General features: G+C 40.0%; 12 protein-coding genes and 1 non-coding gene across 13 annotated transcripts; 6 read left to right on the forward strand and 7 right to left on the reverse strand.

Moving 5' to 3' along the window:
• Positions 1-781: 781 nt before the first annotated feature.
• RRP5 (Rrp5p) lies at positions 782-5,983 on the forward strand (the record flags this gene model as incomplete). Its single annotated transcript, XM_018130360.1, has 1 exon — positions 782-5,983. The coding sequence occupies one exon, from the start codon at positions 782-784 to the stop codon at positions 5,981-5,983; it is 5,202 nt and encodes a 1,733-aa protein (XP_017985544.1).
• Positions 5,984-6,347: 364 nt separating this feature from the next.
• Positions 6,348-7,523, forward strand: AW171_hschr254 (HBL353Wp; the record flags this gene model as incomplete). The annotated part of the gene is made up of 1 exon (XM_018130359.1): positions 6,348-7,523. The coding sequence occupies one exon, from the start codon at positions 6,348-6,350 to the stop codon at positions 7,521-7,523; it is 1,176 nt and encodes a 391-aa protein (XP_017985545.1).
• A 71-nt stretch (positions 7,524-7,594) lies between these two features.
• On the reverse strand, positions 7,595-8,602 carry MTF1 (RNA polymerase specificity factor; the record flags this gene model as incomplete). The annotated part of the gene is made up of 1 exon (XM_018130358.1): positions 7,595-8,602. The coding sequence occupies one exon, from the start codon at positions 8,600-8,602 to the stop codon at positions 7,595-7,597; it is 1,008 nt and encodes a 335-aa protein (XP_017985546.1).
• A 394-nt stretch (positions 8,603-8,996) lies between these two features.
• On the forward strand, positions 8,997-10,835 carry TAF7 (TATA-binding protein-associated factor TAF7; the record flags this gene model as incomplete). Its single annotated transcript, XM_018130357.1, has 1 exon — positions 8,997-10,835. The coding sequence occupies one exon, from the start codon at positions 8,997-8,999 to the stop codon at positions 10,833-10,835; it is 1,839 nt and encodes a 612-aa protein (XP_017985547.1).
• Positions 10,836-11,373: 538 nt separating this feature from the next.
• SNF2 (SWI/SNF catalytic subunit SNF2) lies at positions 11,374-16,094 on the forward strand (the record flags this gene model as incomplete). Its single annotated transcript, XM_018130356.1, has 2 exons — positions 11,374-11,427; positions 11,490-16,094. The coding sequence occupies 2 exons, from the start codon at positions 11,374-11,376 to the stop codon at positions 16,092-16,094; spliced, it is 4,659 nt and encodes a 1,552-aa protein (XP_017985548.1).
• Positions 16,095-16,246: 152 nt separating this feature from the next.
• Positions 16,247-17,065, reverse strand: ORA1 (oxidoreductase; the record flags this gene model as incomplete). Its single annotated transcript, XM_018130355.1, has 1 exon — positions 16,247-17,065. One exon carries the CDS (start codon positions 17,063-17,065, stop codon positions 16,247-16,249), a length of 819 nt encoding a protein of 272 aa, XP_017985549.1.
• A 212-nt stretch (positions 17,066-17,277) lies between these two features.
• AW171_hschr259 lies at positions 17,278-17,350 on the reverse strand. The gene has a single exon. It is a non-coding gene; the product is annotated as a tRNA-Ala (tRNA).
• A 787-nt stretch (positions 17,351-18,137) lies between these two features.
• AW171_hschr260 (rhodanese-like domain-containing protein) lies at positions 18,138-18,545 on the forward strand (the record flags this gene model as incomplete). The annotated part of the gene is made up of 1 exon (XM_018130354.1): positions 18,138-18,545. One exon carries the CDS (start codon positions 18,138-18,140, stop codon positions 18,543-18,545), a length of 408 nt encoding a protein of 135 aa, XP_017985550.1.
• A 34-nt stretch (positions 18,546-18,579) lies between these two features.
• Positions 18,580-19,491, reverse strand: RRP36 (rRNA-processing protein RRP36; the record flags this gene model as incomplete). Its single annotated transcript, XM_018130353.1, has 1 exon — positions 18,580-19,491. The coding sequence occupies one exon, from the start codon at positions 19,489-19,491 to the stop codon at positions 18,580-18,582; it is 912 nt and encodes a 303-aa protein (XP_017985551.1).
• Positions 19,492-19,796: 305 nt separating this feature from the next.
• MRPL44 (mitochondrial 54S ribosomal protein mL53) lies at positions 19,797-20,168 on the reverse strand (the record flags this gene model as incomplete). Its single annotated transcript, XM_018130352.1, has 2 exons — positions 19,797-20,035; positions 20,111-20,168. 2 exons carry the CDS (start codon positions 20,166-20,168, stop codon positions 19,797-19,799), a joined length of 297 nt encoding a protein of 98 aa, XP_017985552.1.
• Positions 20,169-20,329: 161 nt separating this feature from the next.
• Positions 20,330-21,313, reverse strand: MPD1 (protein disulfide isomerase MPD1; the record flags this gene model as incomplete). Its single annotated transcript, XM_018130351.1, has 1 exon — positions 20,330-21,313. The coding sequence occupies one exon, from the start codon at positions 21,311-21,313 to the stop codon at positions 20,330-20,332; it is 984 nt and encodes a 327-aa protein (XP_017985553.1).
• Positions 21,314-21,739: 426 nt separating this feature from the next.
• On the forward strand, positions 21,740-22,429 carry AW171_hschr264 (uncharacterized protein; the record flags this gene model as incomplete). Its single annotated transcript, XM_018130350.1, has 1 exon — positions 21,740-22,429. One exon carries the CDS (start codon positions 21,740-21,742, stop codon positions 22,427-22,429), a length of 690 nt encoding a protein of 229 aa, XP_017985554.1.
• A 328-nt stretch (positions 22,430-22,757) lies between these two features.
• On the reverse strand, positions 22,758-23,447 carry AW171_hschr265 (phosphoglycerate mutase; the record flags this gene model as incomplete). The annotated part of the gene is made up of 1 exon (XM_018130349.1): positions 22,758-23,447. One exon carries the CDS (start codon positions 23,445-23,447, stop codon positions 22,758-22,760), a length of 690 nt encoding a protein of 229 aa, XP_017985555.1.
• Between the last annotated feature and the right edge of the window lie 123 nt (positions 23,448-23,570).

The following is a 23,570-nucleotide window of genomic DNA, read 5'->3' on the forward strand; positions in this document are numbered from 1 at the left end:
CAATGGAACTTGGCACTACGTGTTGTCTTTAAAGTTTAAATTTGTAATAGTATTATTGAACTTTTCGTTCTTAAACATACTAAATCCACGATAAACCTATAAAATTATTATATAATCCCGTTTGGAACTAACAATGGCACAGAAGAACAAGTCAGCTTTCAGAAGGACCTGCATTCCATACGGTATAATAGAGGAGCCTCCAATGTTTAAAACATTATAGCTTGTATTTGTAAGTGCAAAGTTTATGAGATTACAAAAGTACGTTCATTCCGTTGTAAAGTACTATAAACGAGTACTATAGACGAAACAGTTTGTATTTAGTAAGCATTTAGCCGCCTATACTCAAGTGACAAAAAAATAAAACTACTAAAACCAGATATATAATCAATTTATAAAAATACAATCTACATTTTCAATCAATACAATCAAAAGCTCTCAATGCTTTGTTTCTTGGATACTCTTTCTATGTTAACCGCCAACCAGTTTTGTTGAAATGACGTTCGTAGACTATGATCTGGTTATTAGATGTTTCTTTTTTTGTACGAAAATTTTTCCAAAGTGGACCGCTTTATAGTAGAGATGAGATGAGATGAGATGAGCTGAACTACTAGACCTTATTACCAAACAAAGCGCCTTTTATCGATCTATAATTGCTAGTACGATCGGGGTTATTACTATTTATTTATTGAGAACGAGTAGGTATATTTGTTACTGGTATAATAGATAATAGTTGGCCACCTAGCTTAAAATAAGGTAATAATAATATATACAATCGTCTAATATGGTATTAAAAGGAGATAACAAGAGGAAAAGAGATGAAGAGTCTCCACTTACGAGGCAGGATTCAACGAAGCAACCTGCTACTTCAAGTCTAATGAAAAGTGAGGAATTATCATTTCCTAGAGGAGGATCATCTGCATTAACCCCTTTGGAATTGAGACAGGTTGCCAATGAAGCTGCAAGTGATGTATTGTTTGGTAATGGCACCGATTCTGTTACTGAGGAGCACCCAAAGAAGAAGCAAAAATCTAAAGCTGATAAGAAGGTTAAGGGTGCAGCTAATAACGATCAAGAGGAGGTGATTGATGTGGTAGAGAACCTGAATTTCAAGAATTTGAAGCCAGGGACCTTGTTATTGGGTCAAATTTGTGCCCTTAACAAAATGGACATTTGTGTTGCTCTTCCAGACAATCTTCGTGGCTATGTTCCTTTGTCTAACATATCGGAACAGTTTACGTCTATTCTAGAGCAATTGGATGCGCGCATGGAAAAGGATGAAGAGTCAGGAGCTGAAGAGAGCGATGCGGAATACGAATCCGACGATAATGACTCTAAAACAGCGGACCTAATAGAACTTCCAAAACTGGAGAAATACTTCAAAGTTGGCCAGTGGCTAAGGTGCGTAGTTCAAAGTAACTCTGCAATGGATCCCCATAACAAGAAGAGGAATAGAATTGTGTTATCCATCGAACCATCAAATGTGAATCAATTAACAGATGAAGATTTGGACAAGCATGCTACTGTACAGTGTAGTGTCAAGAGCATTGAAGACCATGGTGCCATCTTAGATTTTGGTGTAGAAGGTGTGACCGGTTTTATTTCCAAGAAAACTATGCCAAATTTTGAAGAGCTAATGCCAGGTTCTGTTTTCCTTGGAAATCTTTCCAAGAGAACTGGTCGTACTGCAATGGTAAATTTGGACTTCAACACTAAAAAGTCTCATGTTACTCGGATCTCTTCCATAGACGCCGTTATCCCTGGTCAGGTAGTGGACTTATTGTGCGAGAAGATAACAGATCATGGTATATTTGGTAAGGCTTTTGGATTAGTGAACGGCTTTTTGAGCATAGCCCAGTTAAAGTGTTTCTCAGTCGCCGAAATGAAAGCAAAATATGGTATTGGAAACAACGTCAGGTCCAGGATTATTTCAACTACAACCACTAAGAAGGGTAATAAATCGATAATGTTATCTGCTTTACCAAATGTTCTGTCATTAGATATTGCATTGTTGGAAAACGAGGCATTGAGCGCTTTCCCTGTTGGCTACATCTTTGAATCATGTACTGTAAAGGGTCGTGATTCTCAGTATGTATACTTATCGATTTCGGATGATCGTTATGGCCAAGTTCACATTTCCAAGATTGGTGAATCTCCATTATCGGAAACTTCGAAAGCCAGAGTTATTGGGTACAACAACGTAGGTGGTTATTATTTAATGTCAACCGACGAAAAACTGCTGGAGCGCAAGTATCTACGTAGCTGTGATATTCCAATAGGAGAAATTCTAGCTGGATGTGAGATTTCTTCGGTCTCTGACAAGGGCATTCAATTGAACTTATTTAATGGACAATTCACAGCATTCGTACCACCTTTGCATATATCAGATATTAGGTTGGTTTACCCAGAGAGAAAATTCAAGATAGGCTCCAAGGTTAAATGTAGAGTTATTAACGTTGACAGTAAAGGCCGTGTATACGCTACTTTGAAGAAATCTTTGGTTTCAGTAGAACAGGAAGATGTCCACTTGGTTTCTACTTTTGAAGATGTTAAACAACTAGTTGAGACCGAAGGAAAGACACTAACCACTGTGGAAGCATTTAAGCCTAGTGGATGCATTGTTTCATTTTTGGGTAAAATCAAGGCCTTTTTACCTAAAAATGAGATATCTGAAGCTTTTGTTAAGAAGCCTCAAGACCACTTACGTTTAGGTCAAACGTTTATGGTAAAAGTTCTACAATATGATGAGGAACGTAAGAAGATTATTGTTACCTGTAAAATTTCATCTAAGTTAATGGCTGAGCAACGTGATGCCATAGAGAACCTAATTATTGGTAGATCTATAGTTGATGTTACTGTTGTTGAGAAGACAAAGGACTCAGTTGTTGTTGAGGCAAATGAAACTGGTCTACGTGGTGTAATTTATGTTGGTCACCTTTCAGATTCGAGAATTGAACAAAACAGAGCATCATTAAAGAAGTTGAGAATTGGCTCCAAATTGACTGGTTTAATAACTGACAAAGATGTCAAAACCAAGGTATTTAACTTGACTTGCAAGAAATCCTTGATGGAAGATGCTGAAAAGGGTTTGTTACCTTTAACATATGAAGATATTAAGAGCAAGAAGGAAGATACACCTATGCATGGGTATATTAAATCTATTTCTGATAAGGGCGTATTTGTTGCATTTACTGGAAAATTTGTAGGCCTCGTTCTTCCTAGTTATGCTGCAGAAACTAGAGATATCGACATCTCCAAAAAGTACTATATTAACCAATCTGTCACCGCTTATCTTCTAAGAACTGATGACGAGAATGAAAGATTCTTGCTTTCTCTGATCGCGGCTAGTAAGTCTGTTAATAAGACCGATCCCAATGAAGTACAAGTGATCAATCCAGTCGATGCTTCTCGGAAGAACATCTCTGATTACACAACAGGCTCTGTAACCAAGGCTAAGATTACATCAATCAAGAAGACACAATTAAACGTGATGCTAGGGGATAATTTGCATGGACGTATAGATGTGTCTGAGGTATATGATTCAATTGAGGAAATAAGAGATATTAAGGCTCCTTTGTCACCTTTTAAGAGAGGTGATATCATAGATGTTAAAGTCATTGGATTCCATAATTCTAAGACTCACAAATTTTTGCCTGTGTCTCACAAAACTGGTGTAAGCACTGTTTTAGAATTATCTGCTAAGAAATCAGAGTTGAAAGGTAACACTTCTATGATCAGCTTTGAGAACATAAAGGTTGGGGAAAATTTAGTCGGTTACGTTAACAACTGCACTAAAGATTTTCTATGGTTGACTATTTCACCAGTCTTGAAGGCTAAGATTCCAAACTTTGAGCTGTCTGATGATAGTTCGATTTTTGACTCCAGTATTCCAGAAAGTTTTCCATTGGGTTCTGCAATTATGGTTAATGTTACTGAACTTGACAAAGAACATCATATCGCTGTGGTTTCCGCTAGATCGCATGTTATCAAGAGCCTTGATGACTTGGCGACTGGTGATGTCATTCCAGCACGTCTTGCTAAAGTTAAGGAATCTTATTTGCTGCTCGATGTCGGGAACAAGATAACAGGTGTTTCCTTTATCACTGATGCTATGAATGACTACTCTTCAACCTTAGAAGACGTATTTGCTGAAAAGGTCGGTTCAATGTTTTCAGCTACTGTTATACAAATTGATAAGAAGTCAAAGAGATTGAACTTGTCTTTGCGTAGCGTAAGTCCGGTGGATCGTGCCATCTCAGGCCACAATGACTTAAAGAGGGGCGATGTTGTTCGTGGTTTTATTAAAAACACAACAGATAAAGGTGTGTTTGTCTACTTAAGCAGACATGTCCAAGGTTTTGTCCCAGTGAGCAAGTTAACTGACTCCTTCATCAAGGACTGGAAGAAATTCTATCAACCTATGCAGCCAGTCACGACTAAGGTTGTAAACTGCGATGATGACCATCATATCCTTTTGACGATGAGGGAATCTGAAATTAATGGTGACTTGAAGCTGCTAAAGAACCTAGCGGATATAAAGGTTGGCGATATATTTGATGGTATGGTTAAGAGTGTTACCGACTTTGGTGTATTTGTTAAGTTGAATAACACTGCCAACATTACTGGTTTAGCACATATCAGTCAGATTTCTGATAAGAAGGTTAATGATTTAAGCCAATTATTTGCCGAGGGAGACAAGGTCAGAGCTATTGTGTTGAAAACCAATACTAGCAAGAAACAAGTTTCTTTGGGTTTGAAGGCATCGTATTTCAGCAAGCAGACATCTCAAGAGAAGAATGAAGAAACCGAAGAAATGGAAGAAGCGGAGGAGACTCAAGTCCCTGAAGAGGCTGAAGTGGTTGAAGATGAAGCAGAAACTATCGTTGAAGAGGCTCCAGAGTCTGAGCAGGAGGAAGAAATCGACTACAATATGGAATCTGAAGATGAACAGGATGCTTCAAATGTTCCTCAGAAGAAGACTACGTCTGTTCCTAACAATGGCTTGTCATTAAGTACTTCATTTGATTGGACAGCTAATATTCTAAATCAAACGATGGACAATGAGGAATCTAGTGATGAAGACGAAGACTTCACTTCTACCAAAAAACACAGAAAATCCAAGAAGCATACCCAAGTTGTGGACAGGACCATTGACATTAATACTAGAGCCCCAGAATCTGTTGCTGATTTTGAGAGATTGTTAATAGGTGACCCTAACTCGTCTGTGCTATGGATGAATTACATGGCATTCCAACTTCAACTAAGTGAAATAGAAAAGGCCCGCGAACTAGCAGAACGTGCTTTGAAGACGATCAATTATAGGGAAGAAGCAGAGAGGTTGAATGTTTGGATAGCAATGTTAAACTTAGAGAACACCTTCGGTTCGGAGGAAACTTTGGAAGATGTCTTCAAGAGAGCATGTCAATACATGGACTCTTACACCATCCATTGCAAATTAATCAGCATCTACCAGATGAGTGAAAAGCATCAAAAAGCCAGTGAACTGTTTAAGGCCACAAGCAAGAAGTTCGGTTCTGAAAAGGTCTCTATCTGGGTCTCTTGGTGTGAGTTCCTACTTGACAACGGTAAAAATGATGAGTGCCACAACATTCTAGCTACCGCCCTAAAGTCCTTACCAACGCGCAGTCATATCGAGGTCGTCAGGAAATTTGCTCAGCTGGAATATGCCAAGGGTAGCGTAGAGCAGGGAAGATCTTTATTCGAAGGACTTCTAGCTGATGCACCCAAGCGTATTGACCTGTGGAATGTATATATAGATCAGGAAATCAAGAAGGGGGACAAAAAGATTACAGAAGCCCTCTTCGAGCGTGTTATGACCAAGAAGATTACCAGAAAACAAGCGAAGTTCTTTTTCAACAAGTGGCTACATTTTGAAGAGCAACAGGATGACCAGCGCGCTGTTGAATATGTTAAAGCAAAGGCTGCTGAATATGTTCAAAAGAATCAACCTGTAGACGAAGAATAAATTACTTGCGCTGAAACCTTCCTGTATATTAGTTTATTAAACAAATTCCTGTTTTTTAAGGTTGTGTCTAAATTTTACGCTTAACATAGTCATGTTAGGTTACGTCCCTCTTTGTATACCGCCCTTATATATATAACCGGGTACCATAGATGAATTTGTACATTAAATGTTTTCGTCGTGAATTTACCATTATTGTGTCAACGATTACAGCTCAGGGGAGGATTGGTGACATTTTGCTGATTGACTTGTGAACTAGTATAATGGACGACTGACAAGAAAAGGATAAGTAGCTAACACAAAATATAGAACAAACTACAATACTTTAGTTAAATCTATTGAAGCAAAACCAAAGCATCTTAAAACAATGACGCAAAGTTCTACAAGAAGAAATTATCTATACTTACTCCCGGTTTCGTTCATTAGCGGAATAGTACTATCTTGGCTAATCAGATCTCATTCGAATGTGGGAACGCAAAGCAATATTGGCCACCAAGAGGTTGCCATGCACCTCGACATGAATAAGTTGGGATTTGATAAGGTTACAGAGTGTGTAACCGAAACATCGTTACCATTACAATTTTGCTACGATGGATTTAGCCGCTGGTCTGCCCAAGAGGCAGAAATAAAATTTAAAGCAGACGTAGCAGAGCAGTACAAAAGCTGTGTTACAAACGTTGGGTTTATGATTGAGGACAATGAAAGCGTGTCTAACCAACGCGTTTTGTCTAGTATCCACCGTTGCATTCTTAATGCCGAATATCCTGAATCTGTAACCACAGGCGGCAAAAAGGTCAAGGACACAAGACCTAAGGTTTTATTTGGAAAATTATTTGGCAAGGTGTACGACTTCTTTAAGTTTATGTTGATACTATCTATTGTTATGTTCCAGGTATACTTGTGCAGTGACAGCATATTCCGTAAGGACAATAGCGAAAAGGATGAAGCATCCAAGGTCAACACTAATAGCGATCAATCATCCAAAGCAGTTGGTCCAGCACCACAAAAAGAGAAGAAGCTAACAGAAATCCCAAGAAATAGAAAGGCTCCGTCAAAAACTGACCCGCAGTCCAGACTTAAGGGACCAAACCCGGAATCTGAAAACTCTGCGCCCGAAGACACTGATAGTAACGTTCCTAAAGCTTCTCCGGCCAACTCATCTCCCCAAACGCCTCAGAAGAATAGCGGTAGTCTAGTATCCACACAATGCAAGAACCGCGTTATCATCAATTGCAAGGAAAAGGGTCTAGTCTTCGACATGACGACAAAGGAAGGAATACAAAAATGGCGTGATTACGTAAACAGAGGAAAGTCTCACACAATTCCTACTAGGGAAAAGGCGATGGGACCCACACAGGTGTGTTTGACACCTATAGCAAATCAACCCATTGATTTTAGCCGCATTTCACTTTATGATCACAATGGCAAAGCATTCCGCCGAATTTTTGTTCCTGGTCTTGGTTGGATAACCAGAGACAGATGCATCCAACTAATGCAAGAACAGGGTTATAAGGAAAACCAGGTGCGCGGGTTGGACTATTAACTTATGTACTTGATATTTGATAGTATGTAAAAAGGTGTAGCGTTTTCTATACTGGGTCTGCTGTGGGAATTCTAATGATCTTCAGTTGGCTCGTAAAAATCTATCAACGATGTTGGTTTAAATGGCCAGTTTGCAAACTCCCTTGCGATTGTGGAAAAATCTTCCACAGTCAAATCCATAGGACGCAGACTTAGTAGCGTATCCTTGAGCCTTGGCCTCAAGTATTCGCTTGCTCCGTGTCCCAGGATCTCCAATGTGTCTCTCAATGGGGTACTCCTCATAATCATTAGCCGCTGTATGCAGTAATCCCAATTATCGAGGTCTATATTGTGCTCCTTAGGGCAAATCTCCACTAACGCATAGTCATCTTTTTGATCTGAAAAGATAACAGGGTCGTGTTCTTTCAGGACCCTTTCGTCATATTCTTTTATGTTCTGATCAGTAGTAGCAACCAGTTTAGTATTTGTGAATGCCTCCGTCATAAGAGAGCATCTCGATCTTTTACCACTATGGAGGGGAGCCAAGATCTTAATTGCAGTTTTATGCCGGACCCAAAACAGCATTCTAACTAGACCGAAACGTTGCAGCCAATTTCTATTGCCAACACACTGTAGGTACTGCATATATAATTGCTCACCTGACTTATCTGTCAAATTGCCCATAATTAAAAAACTGTCATGTATATGATCTCTTGATTGTTTCTCCACAACAATAGTCTTATCCTCTATTAGACTAATAAAAGATTCCCATAAATATGGATGCTTAGGATAGAGTTTAATCGAACTGATGAGTTCTAGATGACTTTTTATTAGTTTACCGAAAGAGAGTTTGGGTTCCATAAGCACCTGTAATTTTGGTTTATAAACTTCATGGAACGCTAAACTAGACATACCAACAGCTGGATATAATTCAACAACCTGTAGCTTAGAAGTATCTGGGTACTGCTTTTCCAAAGCAAGCTTAGTAAAGATAGTCTTGTATAAGTTTCTGTCGGTATTCACGATTCTGCCGCAGTTCATGTTTACGACGCCACATGCCTTCATGTACTCCTGCAAAGAAAATTTAGAAAGGAGACTCATCTTTAACTATTACAGTGTAGCCGCTGTGATTCTTTCAGTGTATGCGATGACCTTCGTAGTCTTAAAGTAGCATTCCATCTTGTGGGCGAAAAAATTTCCGAGTTAAATGTATTAACTTGGCATCGCTTAATAATAAGTACAAAGAAAGCATAAATAAAACTCAAAACCATCATAAAGACCATAATTAGCTCGATACGATATCTTCATGGCTGATAAAACAGTCCAATAAGCTTTGGTACACGTATTTGGGGTTGTATGTAGCACACTGAAATATATGATGTGTGGGTTTAGTAAGTTAACATGTTTACATCGTGTTTAATTTTATTACGTTTAAGACGTTCGATACATATCAAACATTGGAATTAAAGGATGACAGTAGTTGAAAGAAGCTAAGATGGGTCCTATTGTTAAGATTAAGAAGCCTAAAAATACCGGTGATGACCAGGGAGACGGGCAGCCTAAACTTAAGAAGATTAAACTTAAGAGTAGTACTGTACGGGATGATACGAAGAAAACAACCCATCAATCACCGCAGCCTTCCAATGCAGCGAATACAAAGATTAAGCTAATGATTAAAAAGAAGGATATTGAGCCTTCACCAAGCAGTGATTCAAAGCAATCGATGAAACTAAAGCTGAACATTAAGAGAGATTCAATTACGCCAGTGCCATCTGCAAGTTCAGGTGCGAAAACCAAAGCTCCAAAAATACGCGTTAAGCCCCCAAGGATTCCGGGAGAAGGATACGATTCCGAGGCATCAGATATAGAAGAGGATCCTTTGATAGAAGAAGGTATAATATTGCGGGTGCTCCCGGATATCCAGGCGGAATTTGTGAAAAATTCTATTGAAAGTGGTGATTACTCTGGCATAAGCATTAAGTGGAAGGGCGAAAGACATGCAATTGTAAGAATTAACGACTATCAGTACGGTGCAGTGCTTGTTAATATTCCTACGTTGTTAGAAGTAAACAAATCAGTTGATGGGAAAAATCTGCTTAAGACATTTGACGTTTCGCAAATGCTACTTTGCATTGCGATGATAAATCGAGAGGAGGAGGTATTTGACCTTCATCCCCCGGATACAGAAGACCTAGTAAAGAAGCATTTTGAAAGATATCAGGCAGAAATAACGGAATCCAGGAAAAAGATATTAACTGGCTTCCAAGGTGGTTCCCTGACAGACGCAGAAAGCAAGCACTTAGACGCGATCGCTGAAAAAGCATACGACTACAAGCATGGTATAACTCCTCCCCTCTATAATGTGCGTAACAGGCGGTTCCGACGCCGAATGGGCTCTACTGAAATGGACTATGTGGAGAAGACGGTAGAACTTCTGCTGAAACAAGATGCGGAGGCAGAGGAGTTCAGCTATGACCTTGTGGACGAAGACTCGCTAGCTCAGAAGACTTCGTCTAACATTGACCTAGTCAATTATGCCAAACAGAATAGTACAAATGCTATGTCACCTTCTCAGACCGCCGCTGCAAACTTGTCGGTAGATAGCACCTTATTTGGTGACAAGTTCGACAACGTTGATCACGAAGATCATGAAGACTTCGAGCTAGAACTCGAACAAGCGCTACAAGACTCCAGTGATAGAGAAAAAGGTCGCACCCTGTCGGGTGACGAGCAGCCTCCGGCTGACGAGGCGGGAGATGAGGTTGAACAAGACAATGGCGAGGAAGAAGACGAGGATGAGGAAGATGAAGAGGACGAGGATGAGGAGGACGAATTCGGCCAGAAGAACCCCAAACCGGAAACGAACGAAGATTTGCAGCATAATGAACTTCTCAAGGACGAACTGGGTGAACTTGAGAGCATTCTACAACAAAACAAGGACAAACTGGCAAAGGCAACGAATCCATTGCTAAAGTCGCGTTTCATCGACAGCATCAACAAACTCGAAAAAGAAGTAGAAATAAAGCGTAAGCAACTGCTCGCAAGCGAAGAAACTTTACAGAACAGCAATACAATCGCGCCAGAGGTTCCCGTCGCACCAACATCACGCCCTCCAAGAGCGGAAGATGAAGAGGAAGAAGAAGAAGAGGAAGAAGAGGAGGAAGAAGAAGAAGAAGAGGAAGAAGAGATGGAGGAGGAAGAAGAAGAAGAAGATGAAGAAGAAGAAGAAAATAATGAACAGCAGCCTACTGATCAAAGGTCCCAACAAGACGAAGAACTTGACCAAGATGATATGGACATGATGATATTATTTGGAGCGGAAGGTGACGACTAATATCCCCAATCGAACCCATTCATAGAACCGAAATTGCCGAAACAATGGTACCCTCATCATTTGACGGACATTGGAAGCCTTATCGGATCCCTCAAAGGCCGTCGCATTGCTCCTTTCTTTTTTTTTTTTTTTTTTTTTTTTTTGTTCTCACAGAATGTCTCACCCTAGAAGGTATTCAAACAGCATGGTTTCTCCCTAATATAATCTGTAGATATTTATATGAATCTTCTATATATCTTAACGGTCTCTAAGTGTTAAATATCAAATTCGACATCGCATACGTTTATGTAGTACATCCTAGTCGTTATTTTATGGTCAGCTGACCTAAAATGCCATACTGGAAGGAAAATTTTTCCAACCTAAGGCATAATCAAATAAATCACAAATACGGCAGGGGGTAACTTCGGTCCCGTTTAAACAAGGGTTCTGAAATAAACTAGAATAGTGACTCTCTCGGACGTATCGAATAATTGTTTAGTCACTGAGTGGGAGTGTGATCGAGGGATTCATTATAGTAATTTTTTCTTTAAAGATGGATATGGAACTTCCTCAGAAACAACTTACTAAGGAGGAGATAAACAGATGTTATTTGGTATGTAAGCGCGCGATTTTAATAGAAATAAAGTTAGAAAATGAGTACTAACGAAGATTCAGAGGTGGCAACAATTAAGTAACCAGCATGGGGAGAATGCTAGCACGATACCTGAATTTATTTACTTTACGCGTGTGTTGAGGCAAGCTGCGAAGCAACAGCAGGAAATGCAGCTTCAACAGCAGCAGCAGCAGCAGCAGCAACAACAACAACAACAGCAGCAGCAACAACAGCAGCAACAACAACAGCAACAACAACAGCAACAGCTCCAACAACAACAGCTCCAGCAACAGCAACTCCAGCAACAGCAACTTCAGCAACAGCAGCTCCAACAGCAACAGCTCCAACAACAGCATCTCCAGCAACAACAGGAAGTGACGCAGCTACAGGCTGGACAGGGGAGTCGGGTGTCAACGGGATCTCAGGTGCCACAGGGAATGCAAGGATCTCAAGTGCAGATCCCGTCATTACCACAGCGACAGAATCAGCAGCATGTGTCTCCAACCTACACTAATGGGGGACCATCACCGTCTAGTTCAGCCGTTCCGAATGGAATGGGGGCATCACCGCTCACTCAGGAGCAATCTGAGTTGCTTAAGGCTCAGATTAATGCTTTGAAATGCCTTGCAAACAAGCAACCTATACCGAAGGAGGTATTGGAAGTGGTACAAACGTCACTAAATAATCCACCAAACCTGCGGCAGATGGTTTCTATTGTTTTTGGTGTATTATCTCAGCGGAATGAACTTCAGCAGAAGACTGCTGAGACAACTGTTGCACCGGCATACCAAGAATCACAGGCGCAGCAACCACTGCCATCTGGTCAGCAGAATATGCCTTCTTCAGGCGATGATACTGCGCGAAATACGCGTAAAGCGTCGACGGAAGATCTTTCCCCACAATCTTCCGCCCCAGGTATGGGCGCCCAAAATATAGAGCAGACGGGCGCACTTCCAGCCCTTGAGGATATTCCTGCTAAATACAGAGAGCCGCCAAAACAGCTGCCTCCGAAGACATTGCATGAGTTTCAGAAACTGAACAGAGACATACCAAAAATCATAGATATCACAAAACCCACAACAATTGTGGATTGCTATTCGGCCCAACCGTTACCTGATTCACTTCCATACGAGGAACTATTCCCTTCACCTAAGAATCCAAAATTGTTAATTAGTCCCGGGATTTTGCCAACAGGTATGGATGTTCACTCAGCCATGGAAGTTTATCAGACGTTGATCGCCTTGGACATTGATACCGCTGTGGACGATTCACTTAACAGACTTTATGACGACTCGTTAAGACAGGAAGAAAAGGATGATGCGCTGTTACAATACTATTCGCTTCAGCTTTTACCACTACAGAAAGCTGTTCGTGGGCATGTGTTGCAATTCGAGTGGTTTCAGAACACTCTCCTCACCAATACACATCCGAATTTTCTCTCAAAGATCCGGAAGGTTAACTTGCAAGACGCACTTTTGACTAGCGAGCTGTATAAGAGACATGAGTTTCAACAACACCAGCGCAAGTTATTCGAAAAATCTGCGAAGTTGGAGGCTATCACTGAGTATTCTTTGAACTGGTTCAATCAGAGGATGGAGAGAAGGGCAGCGAAGCTCAAGTTTAGTAACAGGTTGGCAACTGTTCACAGCAACCTAGAGAAGGAGGAACAGAAGAGGATAGAGAGAAATGCAAAGCAGCGTTTGCAGGCTTTAAGATCTAATGATGAAGAGGCGTATATCAAATTATTAGATCAAACAAAGGACACTAGAATTACACATTTGCTAAGACAAACCAATGCCTTCTTAGATTCTCTTACTAGGGCTGTGAAAGACCAGCAGAAGTTCACGAAGGAGAAGATCACTTCTCGTGATAAGGAGGATGGCGAAGAAGAAATAATTGAAGAGACCGGCGATGTTCAAGAGTCGGATCGTGAAAAAATTGACTATTATGAAGTTGCTCATCGTATCAAGGAAGTTGTGACTGTTCAACCGTCTATATTGGTTGGTGGAACGTTGAAGGAGTATCAGATAAAGGGTCTACAGTGGATGGTTTCGTTATATAATAATCATTTGAACGGTATCCTCGCTGACGAAATGGGTTTAGGTAAAACCATTCAAACGATCTCTTTATTAACATACTTATACGAAGTTAAGGGAATTCACGGTCCATTTTTAGTTATAGTGCCATTGTCGACTTTGACGAACTGGAATTCGGAATTCGATAAATGGGCACCAACGTTGAAAAAAATTGCATTCAAAGGTCCTCCTAGCGAACGTAAGGCTCTAAGTGGTATCATAAAAGCTGGCGCATTTGACGTTGTTCTTACTACTTTTGAATATATTATTAAGGAAAAGCCGTTACTTTCTAAGATTAAGTGGGTTCACATGGTTATCGATGAAGGGCATAGAATGAAAAATGCACAGTCTAAGCTGTCCTTAACGTTGAATCAACATTATCACACAGATTACAGATTAATTTTGACAGGTACGCCTTTGCAGAACAATTTGCCAGAGTTATGGGCTTTATTAAACTTCGTTCTACCAAAGATTTTCAATTCCGTAAAATCTTTTGATGAATGGTTCAACACACCGTTCGCGAATACTGGTGGCCAGGATAAGATAGAATTAAGTGAAGAAGAAACACTATTGGTCATTCGGAGATTACATAAAGTTTTACGACCATTCTTGCTCCGTCGTTTAAAAAAAGATGTCGAGAAAGAACTCCCGGATAAAGTGGAAAAAGTAATTAAATGCCGTATGAGTGCTTTACAGCAGTGTCTATACGAACAGATGTTAAAATACCGTAGACTTTTTGTGGTTGAAGGTAGTAGCAGCAAAAAGATGGTCGGCTTACGTGGATTCAATAATCAAATTATGCAACTGAAGAAGATTTGCAACCACCCTTTCGTTTTTGAAGAGGTAGAGGACCAAATTAATCCAAATAGGGAGACCAATGCCAATATCTGGCGTGCTTCAGGAAAATTCGAAATTTTACAAAAAATATTACCTAAATTCAAGGCCTCTGGCCACAGGGTCTTGATTTTCTTTCAAATGACTCAAATTATGGATATTATGGAAGATTTCTTACGTTTATGTGACATGAAATATCTTCGTTTAGATGGTCATACAAAGTCAGATGACCGTACAGCTTTATTGAATGCCTTTAATGCACCAAACTCAGAATACTTTTGCTTTTTACTATCAACTAGAGCTGGTGGGTTAGGTTTGAATTTGCAGACTGCAGATACTGTCATTATTTTTGACACCGACTGGAACCCCCATCAAGATTTACAAGCTCAAGATAGAGCGCATAGAATTGGTCAGAAAAATGAAGTCCGTATTTTGAGACTGATAACTGACAATTCTGTTGAGGAGGTAATTTTGGACAGGGCACATAAAAAGTTAGATATTGATGGAAAAGTTATCCAAGCTGGTAAGTTTGACAACAAATCTACTTCTGAGGAACAGGAAGCACTCTTAAGATCTTTATTGGAAGCAGAAGAGGAGCAGAAAAAAAGGAGAGAACTCGGTTTAGAAGAGGATGAACATTTGGATGACGCTGAGTTAAATGAAATCTTGGCGAGAAATGATGAGGAACTGAAATTGTTTGCTGAAATAGATACCGAAATAATTAAGAAACAACTTGCTAGCGGTATAACCTCAAGATTGTTGGAAGATTCAGAATTACCAGAATTTTATCATCAAGATATAGCAGCTCAGATAGAACGCGAAAAAGCGGACAAAAATTTTGTTGGAGGTAGAGGAGCTAGGGAAAGAAGGGCAGCTCATTATGAAGACAGCTTGTCAGAAGAGCAATGGTTAAAGCAATTTGAAGTGAGTGACGTAGAATCAGCAATTAGTAGTCCTGGTCCCAATTCAACTGTAGGCTCCAATTTCTACTCCAATAATGATGATAACGAAGGACCAGTTTTGCCGTCAAAGCGTAAACGGGGACCTGGTAGGCCTCCGAAGAGTAAAAAAGTGAAATTAGACGATGATTATGAAATGGAACAACTGCTTGCTCAAGGAGCTGAAGAATACTCTCCAGTTGAGAATTTACCGAAGGATTCATCTTCAGGGAAGGAGTCCTCGTCTCAATTTGGTGGTAAAACATCTTCTAAAGATGTTAGAATGTCTAAAACTAAAACAAAAGTTAAAAGCCGTCGTGGCCGACCATCAAAAAATGGAAGGCCTTATGTGCGAGATTCACCAACGCAGCCAGATGAAGTTAGGACTGCGGTCGCGGAAAAAGCAAAGGAATTGTATGACTATATTCTGGGCTACTGTAACGAAGAGGGTAGGAGTTTGACTGAGATATTTCTGGTTAAGCCTTCCAAAAAACTTTATCCAGATTACTACATGCTCATAAAGTACCCTGTAGCTTTTGAAAATGTAATGAAGAATATTTCCACCAAGGCCTATGATTCACTTAGAGAAACATTAGAGGACTTCCATCTGATATTCGCTAATGCAAGGGTTTATAACACTGAAGGTTCAATTGTCTTCAACGACTCTCTAGAGCTGGAGGAGGCTGTTATTCGGAAGTACAAAGAGTTGAGCGGAGATACAGACATTGACTTTACTGAATTTGACTCACAATACGGCACACCAGTACTGTTACGTCAAAATGATACAGATAATGGGATTACTGCCAGTATAACACCATAGACTATACCGAATGTACGTTTCCAGACTTCTTAGTAACGGAACTAGGTTCGGAATCTGCATGTATTAACTGTATATACTGTAACTATCTTAAACGAATGAAAGCAATAACACTTCGTCAGTAAACAGCAATGGCCATATTATGTCATATTCGATCACACGTTTATTTTTTTTTCACGGTAGACTTCAGCTAGGGGGATTGTCTGAGTAGGTAATATTAAGAGATCTGCGACAGTTGTACCTGGTTTTCTCGAGGTGGCGTAGACGATTGAATCTGCCACATCATCAGGGTGCAAAGCAGGGGCAACTTCAAATATTTTTTTCGCCTTCTCTTCGTCTCCTCTGAATCGTACAGTGAAAAACTCGGTTTCAACTAAGCCGGGCGCAATTTCAATAACTCTAATATTACTTCTGTTCATTTCTTGTCTTAAAGCCTTCGTAAAGCCTCTAACTGCATGCTTACTTGCACAGTAAATAGAGCCTTTAGGATACGAGTCTATTGCAGAAATGGAACTCACATTCACAACATCACCCGAATTCTTCGCTTTAAAGATAGGAATGACGGCTTGGGTAATGTGGACTAAACCTATAAAATTAGTATTTATCATAGTTTCCACATCTTCAGGGTCAATGTCACCAACATCGTCAAGTCCAAGAGCCAGACCTGCACAATTAACCAAGATATCAATATCCTTAAAATCTTCAGGCAACTCTTCAACAAAGGAAGCGATTTTTTTTGAGTCGCTTACATCAAGCTCGACAATATGTATCTTGACATTTTGAAAGTCCTTCTCAATGTCCTTCTTAATCTCTTGTAATTTCTTGAATCTTCTAGCAGCCAATATTAATTTAATTTGGCCACCTGTAGTATCACAGTACTCAGTTGCGGTAGCTTTACCGATACCACTTGAGGCGCCAACGATAAGGACAGTCTTATCGGCTAAACGTTCAGCAGCTTTTCTTCCAAGAGACATAATAGTAATTGATATTAGAGTGCAATATTAAGAGCTAGTATTTAAAGTGGCAAGTAGGATGTAACAGGTACAAAATTTTAAAGACTCTTTATAAAAAGACTATTTATCCATTTGTTGTTTGGGATGCTGTGTGTGACTATCATGTAGTCCTTTTATTTGCATGTTTCGTAATCATGCAGATGAAAAAATTAATCCGACGAAACGGTTAACTCTGGACAAAACCGGAATCGAACCGATGACCTCTTCCTTGCAAGGGAAGCGCGCTACCAACTGCGCCATTTGCCCAAGCGCTTGAAATAAGGTGTTAATAATGTGAATATGAGAGAACGGGTAACTGCACATGATGTCGTAGATTCAAATAGAAACCTCGTAGAAACAGCAGCTAGAAAGAAACGTCGGATCAGATCTGTATGGAAAAGTAGGAGTAATTGCTAGTAACGACTCGAGATCTGTCGAAGAAATGAAGATGGACTAGATAAGTCTAACGTATATAAAGTCGCCATAGCTAGATATGAGAATATGACTAGAAGTCGAAGGACGACAAGTGGTCATTGACTCAGATTAGACCTATATACATAGTAAACTAATCTATCATTGAATATTTAATACTCACGTGATCAAGGAACTTCAAGTTAGCACGTGATCGGTTAGATAGTCCACGACACATGATTTCGTAGATTTAGATAAACACCCGTGGAGGCAGCACCTAGAAAGAAACGCCGGATTAGATTCGTATGGAGAAGTAGGAGTAAGGGCTAGCACCAACTCGAGATCTGTCGAGAAATGAAGATGGACTAGATAAGTCTAACTTATATAAAATACGAAGATATATAGAGTATTAATTAATGATTTGAACGATGAATGCATGTGCTTTGAGTCGTACAGTTAACGGCAAATGAAGTCGTTCCGTGTCGTTTATAACGATTTTGATTTGCAATTTTTTTATTTTGTTAGATGCTAAGAGTCTGCGGTTTACTTATTAATATAAGTTACTGTACATAATAAACTTATTTTACAAATGCTTACGACGATAATAGATTTCGCGAACCGCATATACAATCTCATCTATAACATGTTAAGCACAAACTTTTTACGCGCTGCTTTAGCTAGAGGCTTTGCTTCAAAGACGCTTAAGTCGTATAGTTTCGATGAGATCAAAACTTTGGTAAAGGAGCCAAATCCTTCCAAGGTATTAGTAGATGTTAGAGAACCCGCAGAATTAAAGCAATATACCCTACCAAACTCTATAAATCTTCCATTGAAAACTTACCCAGGCGCTCTTTCCTTACCGCCCAATGAGTTCCAAGAAATCTTCGGTATGGAAAAACCTTCCACAGAGAAAGAACTTATCTTTTTCTGTGCAGGTGGTATGAGAGCACAAGCTGCTCAAGAATTAGCAAGCTCTTATGGCTATGAAAACACTAGTGTGTGGCCAGGTTCTATTAATGAGTGGTTGGCAAAAGGGGGTGACAAATTGTGATGCCGAACCGAACTGTATATAATTTACAAAGTATCTACCTATTATGAAATTCGAAGCTTCTAAACTCTTTTCCGAGTCTCTTCTTCCTTTTTCTCTCCATAACCTTTTCCCTTTGTTTAGATTTCATGTTATCGAACTTCCACTTTTGAACGACCTTCCGTTTTTCTGATTTCTTCAAGTGGAACTTCCCCTTATTGTTCTTGTTTATCTCCTGTTCATAGTCTTTTACAATCTTTGTCTCTAATTCTCTATTTTGAATCGACTGCAACTTTGATTTGGAGCTGATTAACCTGGCTTCCATTTCTTCCTTTTCTCTTTCCGAAATCTTGCTCATGAGCTTCCTATCCGCAAGCATTGATTTCAGCTCATCAATTTCCTTCTGCCGATACTCATCTAGGAAGCCATATCTGCTACGCACTTTTGCGAAGTTTTCAGGTTTGCCCATGGACTTATCGAATCTAATATCTGTATAAAGCTGATTTTCTCGTTTAGCGTAGTTTAACCCAGGGATTTCACGTACTTTGGGTACCCGTTTTTTTGATGATTGCTCTTTTGGAGCATGCTTACGAGTCTTCTTCTTGCCAGATTGGTTGCTGCCTTCTTCAAAGAAGTCACCTTCACTGTCTTCAGACCCACTGTCTTCCTGCTCTTCGCTCTCTACCAGATCATCACCTGATTCTTCAGGGTCTGATTCTTTCTCAACGATAGGTTTTACTTTATTAGGTTTCCTCTTTGAACTAGTTTTAGAAGCAGCCCCACGCTCTTCCGTTAATATGGTATCTTGGGCCTTCTTCAACGAACCAAATGTAAGTGAACTTAAATCATCATCTTCGGAATCACTAGAGACGTCATTATTGTTTCTATTGCTGTTTAATACGTCTGACAGTTCATCATCTGACCCCGCAGAATCGTACCCCGGCTTAATATCCTTAAAGTAGAACGACATGCCTTAGTGTATAACCACAACTTTAACGAATGTAGAGATGAGATGAGGTTACATTTACTATGTAAGTTCTTTTTTCCCCTACTGAAAAATTTGGCTAACGTAATTCACCATTCATTAACCGCCAGATCAATGACAGGATTCACGGGTCCAAGCGACCCAAGCTATTTAAAAACAATTGCAGGCTAGCTGAGGCAGATATGTACCTCTTCTTACTAAATACTGGCATCTAATGTTATGTATTTGATGTAGGTTTTACACAGCACGTGAGCAAAAATAATTGTACAATATATATGATACACCAGAAATCACTGGTTCTCGGTAACGTCCTTGATCTGCAGCTTTCTGGAATGGCCATCAAAGTAGTTTGATACTTCTTTGAATGATAACTTACTAGGATCCAATTCCATCTCCGTCTTATCTCTGAATGTGACTCTTAGTAGTGGACTTCCGGTAGAAGATCCAGATATGATTTCATGAGATACTTGAGTATTAGTGGTTCTCTGCAAAGGTGGTATCGAGCTGAGGAACAGCCTAGCATTCTTAGCTGCAATCTCTTGTTAGTAACGATGCCCATGTCAAAAAATTCTCTATCTACAATGGAAAAACAAGCTTCACATACCTTCCTTGCCAAATGGGTTAAACCTCACGTAAACCTTCGTGAAGTACTTCGTAATCATCGCGAATAAAGCAAACGCTACTGTCTACGAATAGTATCTAGGACAGTATCTTTCTATTAGAAGTTCTATGAATCAACACAAACTAATTTTTACTATGTAAAAAGCGGCGAGCAGGGTAACCCCAGAAATCCACGATCTTCCATTAAAGCAGCGTACGGCCTTCACAGTTCATCATTCTCCAATACGGTTTTCTTGGGATCATTCTTGGGAGCTTTCTTGGGATCCGTCTTGGGGGTTTTCTTATTCTTTTTCTTACCGAGAGGAGACTTTCTGTTAGCGTTCTTCAATTCAGTAAGGTACTTATCACGCTCGCTAAATGGACCTTCCTTGGGGGTAGCGAAATTCGTCAAGAACTTAGAAACCTTATCTTTGGAGAAACTCTTCAACTCTAATGTGTGCACCTGATCCAACTCTTTATCGATTAGTACGTAATCATTCTCGTCACAACTAAAGTCAGCCAAGCCGCGGAGGTAATTCTCAATGTTGGGGGTAGAAGATAGGTCAGTCAATCCAGCATCCTTCAAGTTGTTACAACTAATAAAGTGGAAATCTATTACTCCTAACCAGTCAATTGCCAAACTCTTGTATATTAAGGGCAATCTCTCTTTTTTTGAGACAAGCAACATGCTATATTTGTACGGCGTTGTCTCAAGAATCAAGTCCTTGAACTGCAATACACTCCTCCACTTCCTCACATAGTTCTTCACCCTGGACGCGCAAAACTTACCAATAGATTTCCGGTCCCTAGCTCCAGTGTAAATCTCAGATAGATGCTTTGATTCTTTCGCAGTACTATTTGAAAGTCTTGGCTCAATCTTTGGAGGCCTAAAAACCATCAATGTGGGAAACCCTTGGATTTGATGCTTGTTGCATAGCCGCTTGTTTTTAGGTTCTTCACAGTTCACAGCCGTTATCTGAACAAAGCCATCCAACTTCCGCGCCATTTTCAACATAGGATCCTTCAATTTTTTACAATAGCCACACCAAGGTGCATAGAACTCCACCAACGAGGTGTAGTTCGTCTGATGAACAACTTTATCGAAGTCGTTCTCAGTTAATTCAATAATATTCGGAGAATTATCATAGAAGTTCTTAGCACTGCATAATGCAGCGTACACGATTAAGAATAAACTCCAAAGTAGCATTTCAACTAATAATCCTTTACTTTGTTCTTATTGATCTTTGTAATCGTTTCTGTAGAAAGTCACAATTTTGTATTCTAGTAGAGAGACACATACAATGCAATATTCAAATTCAAAAAATATTGCGACTGAGGGATGATATAATAAATATTGAAGATTAACTATGGTAAAAACAATTTAATATTATCAACACATTTTTAAACGGTGTAACTTCAAGGACTAAGTAAATAGTATTACCGTAATTCCTTGTTAGGAAATAATCTCTTGGCCTACTATGACTTAATCTAATTACCTAACTACGATGATTACATACTTGATTTAGAAAAACGATATAAAAATGACAATTCCAGTACTGCGGAGTTTAAGCAGACACCTGAATTGCATAGTTAGTATACCAATTATTACCGCCCAGCCTGTGACCGCATCCCAATGAGCCAAGAACTGTTACAGAAGGGTGATCCGTTTAGTTTTTACGCATTTCAAGCACTTTATACTAAACTTAACAACAAGGCTTCCCCCTTGACGTTTGACAACATCAAAAAAGTGCTATATCCTGATGTTTCCATACCAAAGAAGAAAGAGGAGGAGGACGTGTGTCTGTTTGTTACATGGAATAAGCTGAACCGAGCTGGAAAACTTGACTTGCGTGGCTGCATTGGTACTTTTCATAAATTACCTATACTGGAGGGGATTGAGAAATATTCTCTTATAGCTGCTCTCCAGGACACCCGTTTCTCACCAATTTCTGCAGGCGAATTACCCAAGCTGACTTGTAGCTGCAATATATTGTCCGAATTTGAAGTTATCTACAAGAATGGCTCGGGAGACATCTATGATTGGAACATTGGGGAGCACGGGATCAGGCTAGTTTGCGACGATTTGAGGGGAGGAGGGTTACGCAGTGCGACATTTTTGCCTGAAGTCATGGTGCAGCAGCAATGGGATAAGAAGACGGCATTTGTGAACCTAATTGAGAAGGCAGGGTGCATGAATGCGCTGGAGATGATAGAAGATCCTGAAGTGTACATTTACGAGGTGAGTGTATACACAAGCAACAAAAGCCAGATAGGATACGAAGGGTTTAAAGAGCTGCTGGATAAAGTGAAACCTATAAATTAACTACTAGACTACGCCTATGCCGGACGCCGTGTATGACGTTAGTCACTTGGGGCTGATGTAAGTATTTAGGTTATATAGGATTATGATCAGTATTAAACACATGAACAGATAAGTGCCAAACAATGCAGATCTCCAATTAGCTGCTGCCTAGGCGGCCCGAGGCTGTGAGTCTTCTTGGCACTCCGGGCGTCAGCATTGGTCTTCGCGCGGTCATAGAATACGTCACGTGACAACACTGGTAATCTGGAAGTCTACTGCCCAAAGGAAGATACTTTTGTGGCTATTTGAACCAGCACACTGGCCATCTATCAAGTGTATACATGGGACACTAGCGTAGTTGTGTATCGCTAACTATGAACTCACCGCTACCTAGATGATTGGTTACTCCAACACGCTTGACATCGAATTGGTTGGTACTTTTATGGTAGTCAACTACAGTAACAGACGTGTTGAAGACGATTAGTCGCTGATACTGAGATCCTTCTAAGTTCAGGTGCTTTAGAATTTGGCGAATAGTGCCGCCATGGCTAATGAGAGCAACATTCTTCAGGTTTTGACTGCTGGTGGCTATTTGCGACAGTTTCCCGGAAACTCTAACATCAAAATCCTCCATCTTTTCCCCGAACTCCCTGAAGGAGGCCTTTTCGTGTTTTTTGGCAAAGAGCTCTGCATCAGAGAGATACATACCCTCAATCTCACCCATGAAGCGCTCCCGCAATTCCTTGGTAAGCTCGATTTCCGGCCGAGACTGCTCGCTGAAGTGACTAAGAACTCGATTTATGGTTTGCTGACAGCGCTTCAAGTCACTACAGAATACCCGCTCGAAACTAATGTTTTGATCCTTTAGATATTGACCTAATTTATCAGCTTGTTCGAAGCCAGTATCGTTCAATAATGTGTCCTTATGTCCTTGCAAAATCTTTTGTACGTTTTCATTTGTCTGTCCATGCCGAATGATGAAGATTCGCAAGATATCTCCATCGCAATTCATACTATAAGGCGGTATTACTTTCGTCATTGCTGGCGCTAGTTGTATGTTAGAGTCTCGTTCAGGTGCTCGGTCTGATAACATTGAAATGTCTAATGAAAGTACAAAAAAAAGAAAGGTATTTCGCATAGCAAAACTAAAGTTACTAGGTTT

This window comes from Eremothecium sinecaudum, chromosome II (assembly GCF_001548555.1).
Source record: "Eremothecium sinecaudum strain ATCC 58844 chromosome II, complete sequence".
Taxonomy (NCBI): domain Eukaryota; kingdom Fungi; phylum Ascomycota; class Saccharomycetes; order Saccharomycetales; family Saccharomycetaceae; genus Eremothecium; species Eremothecium sinecaudum.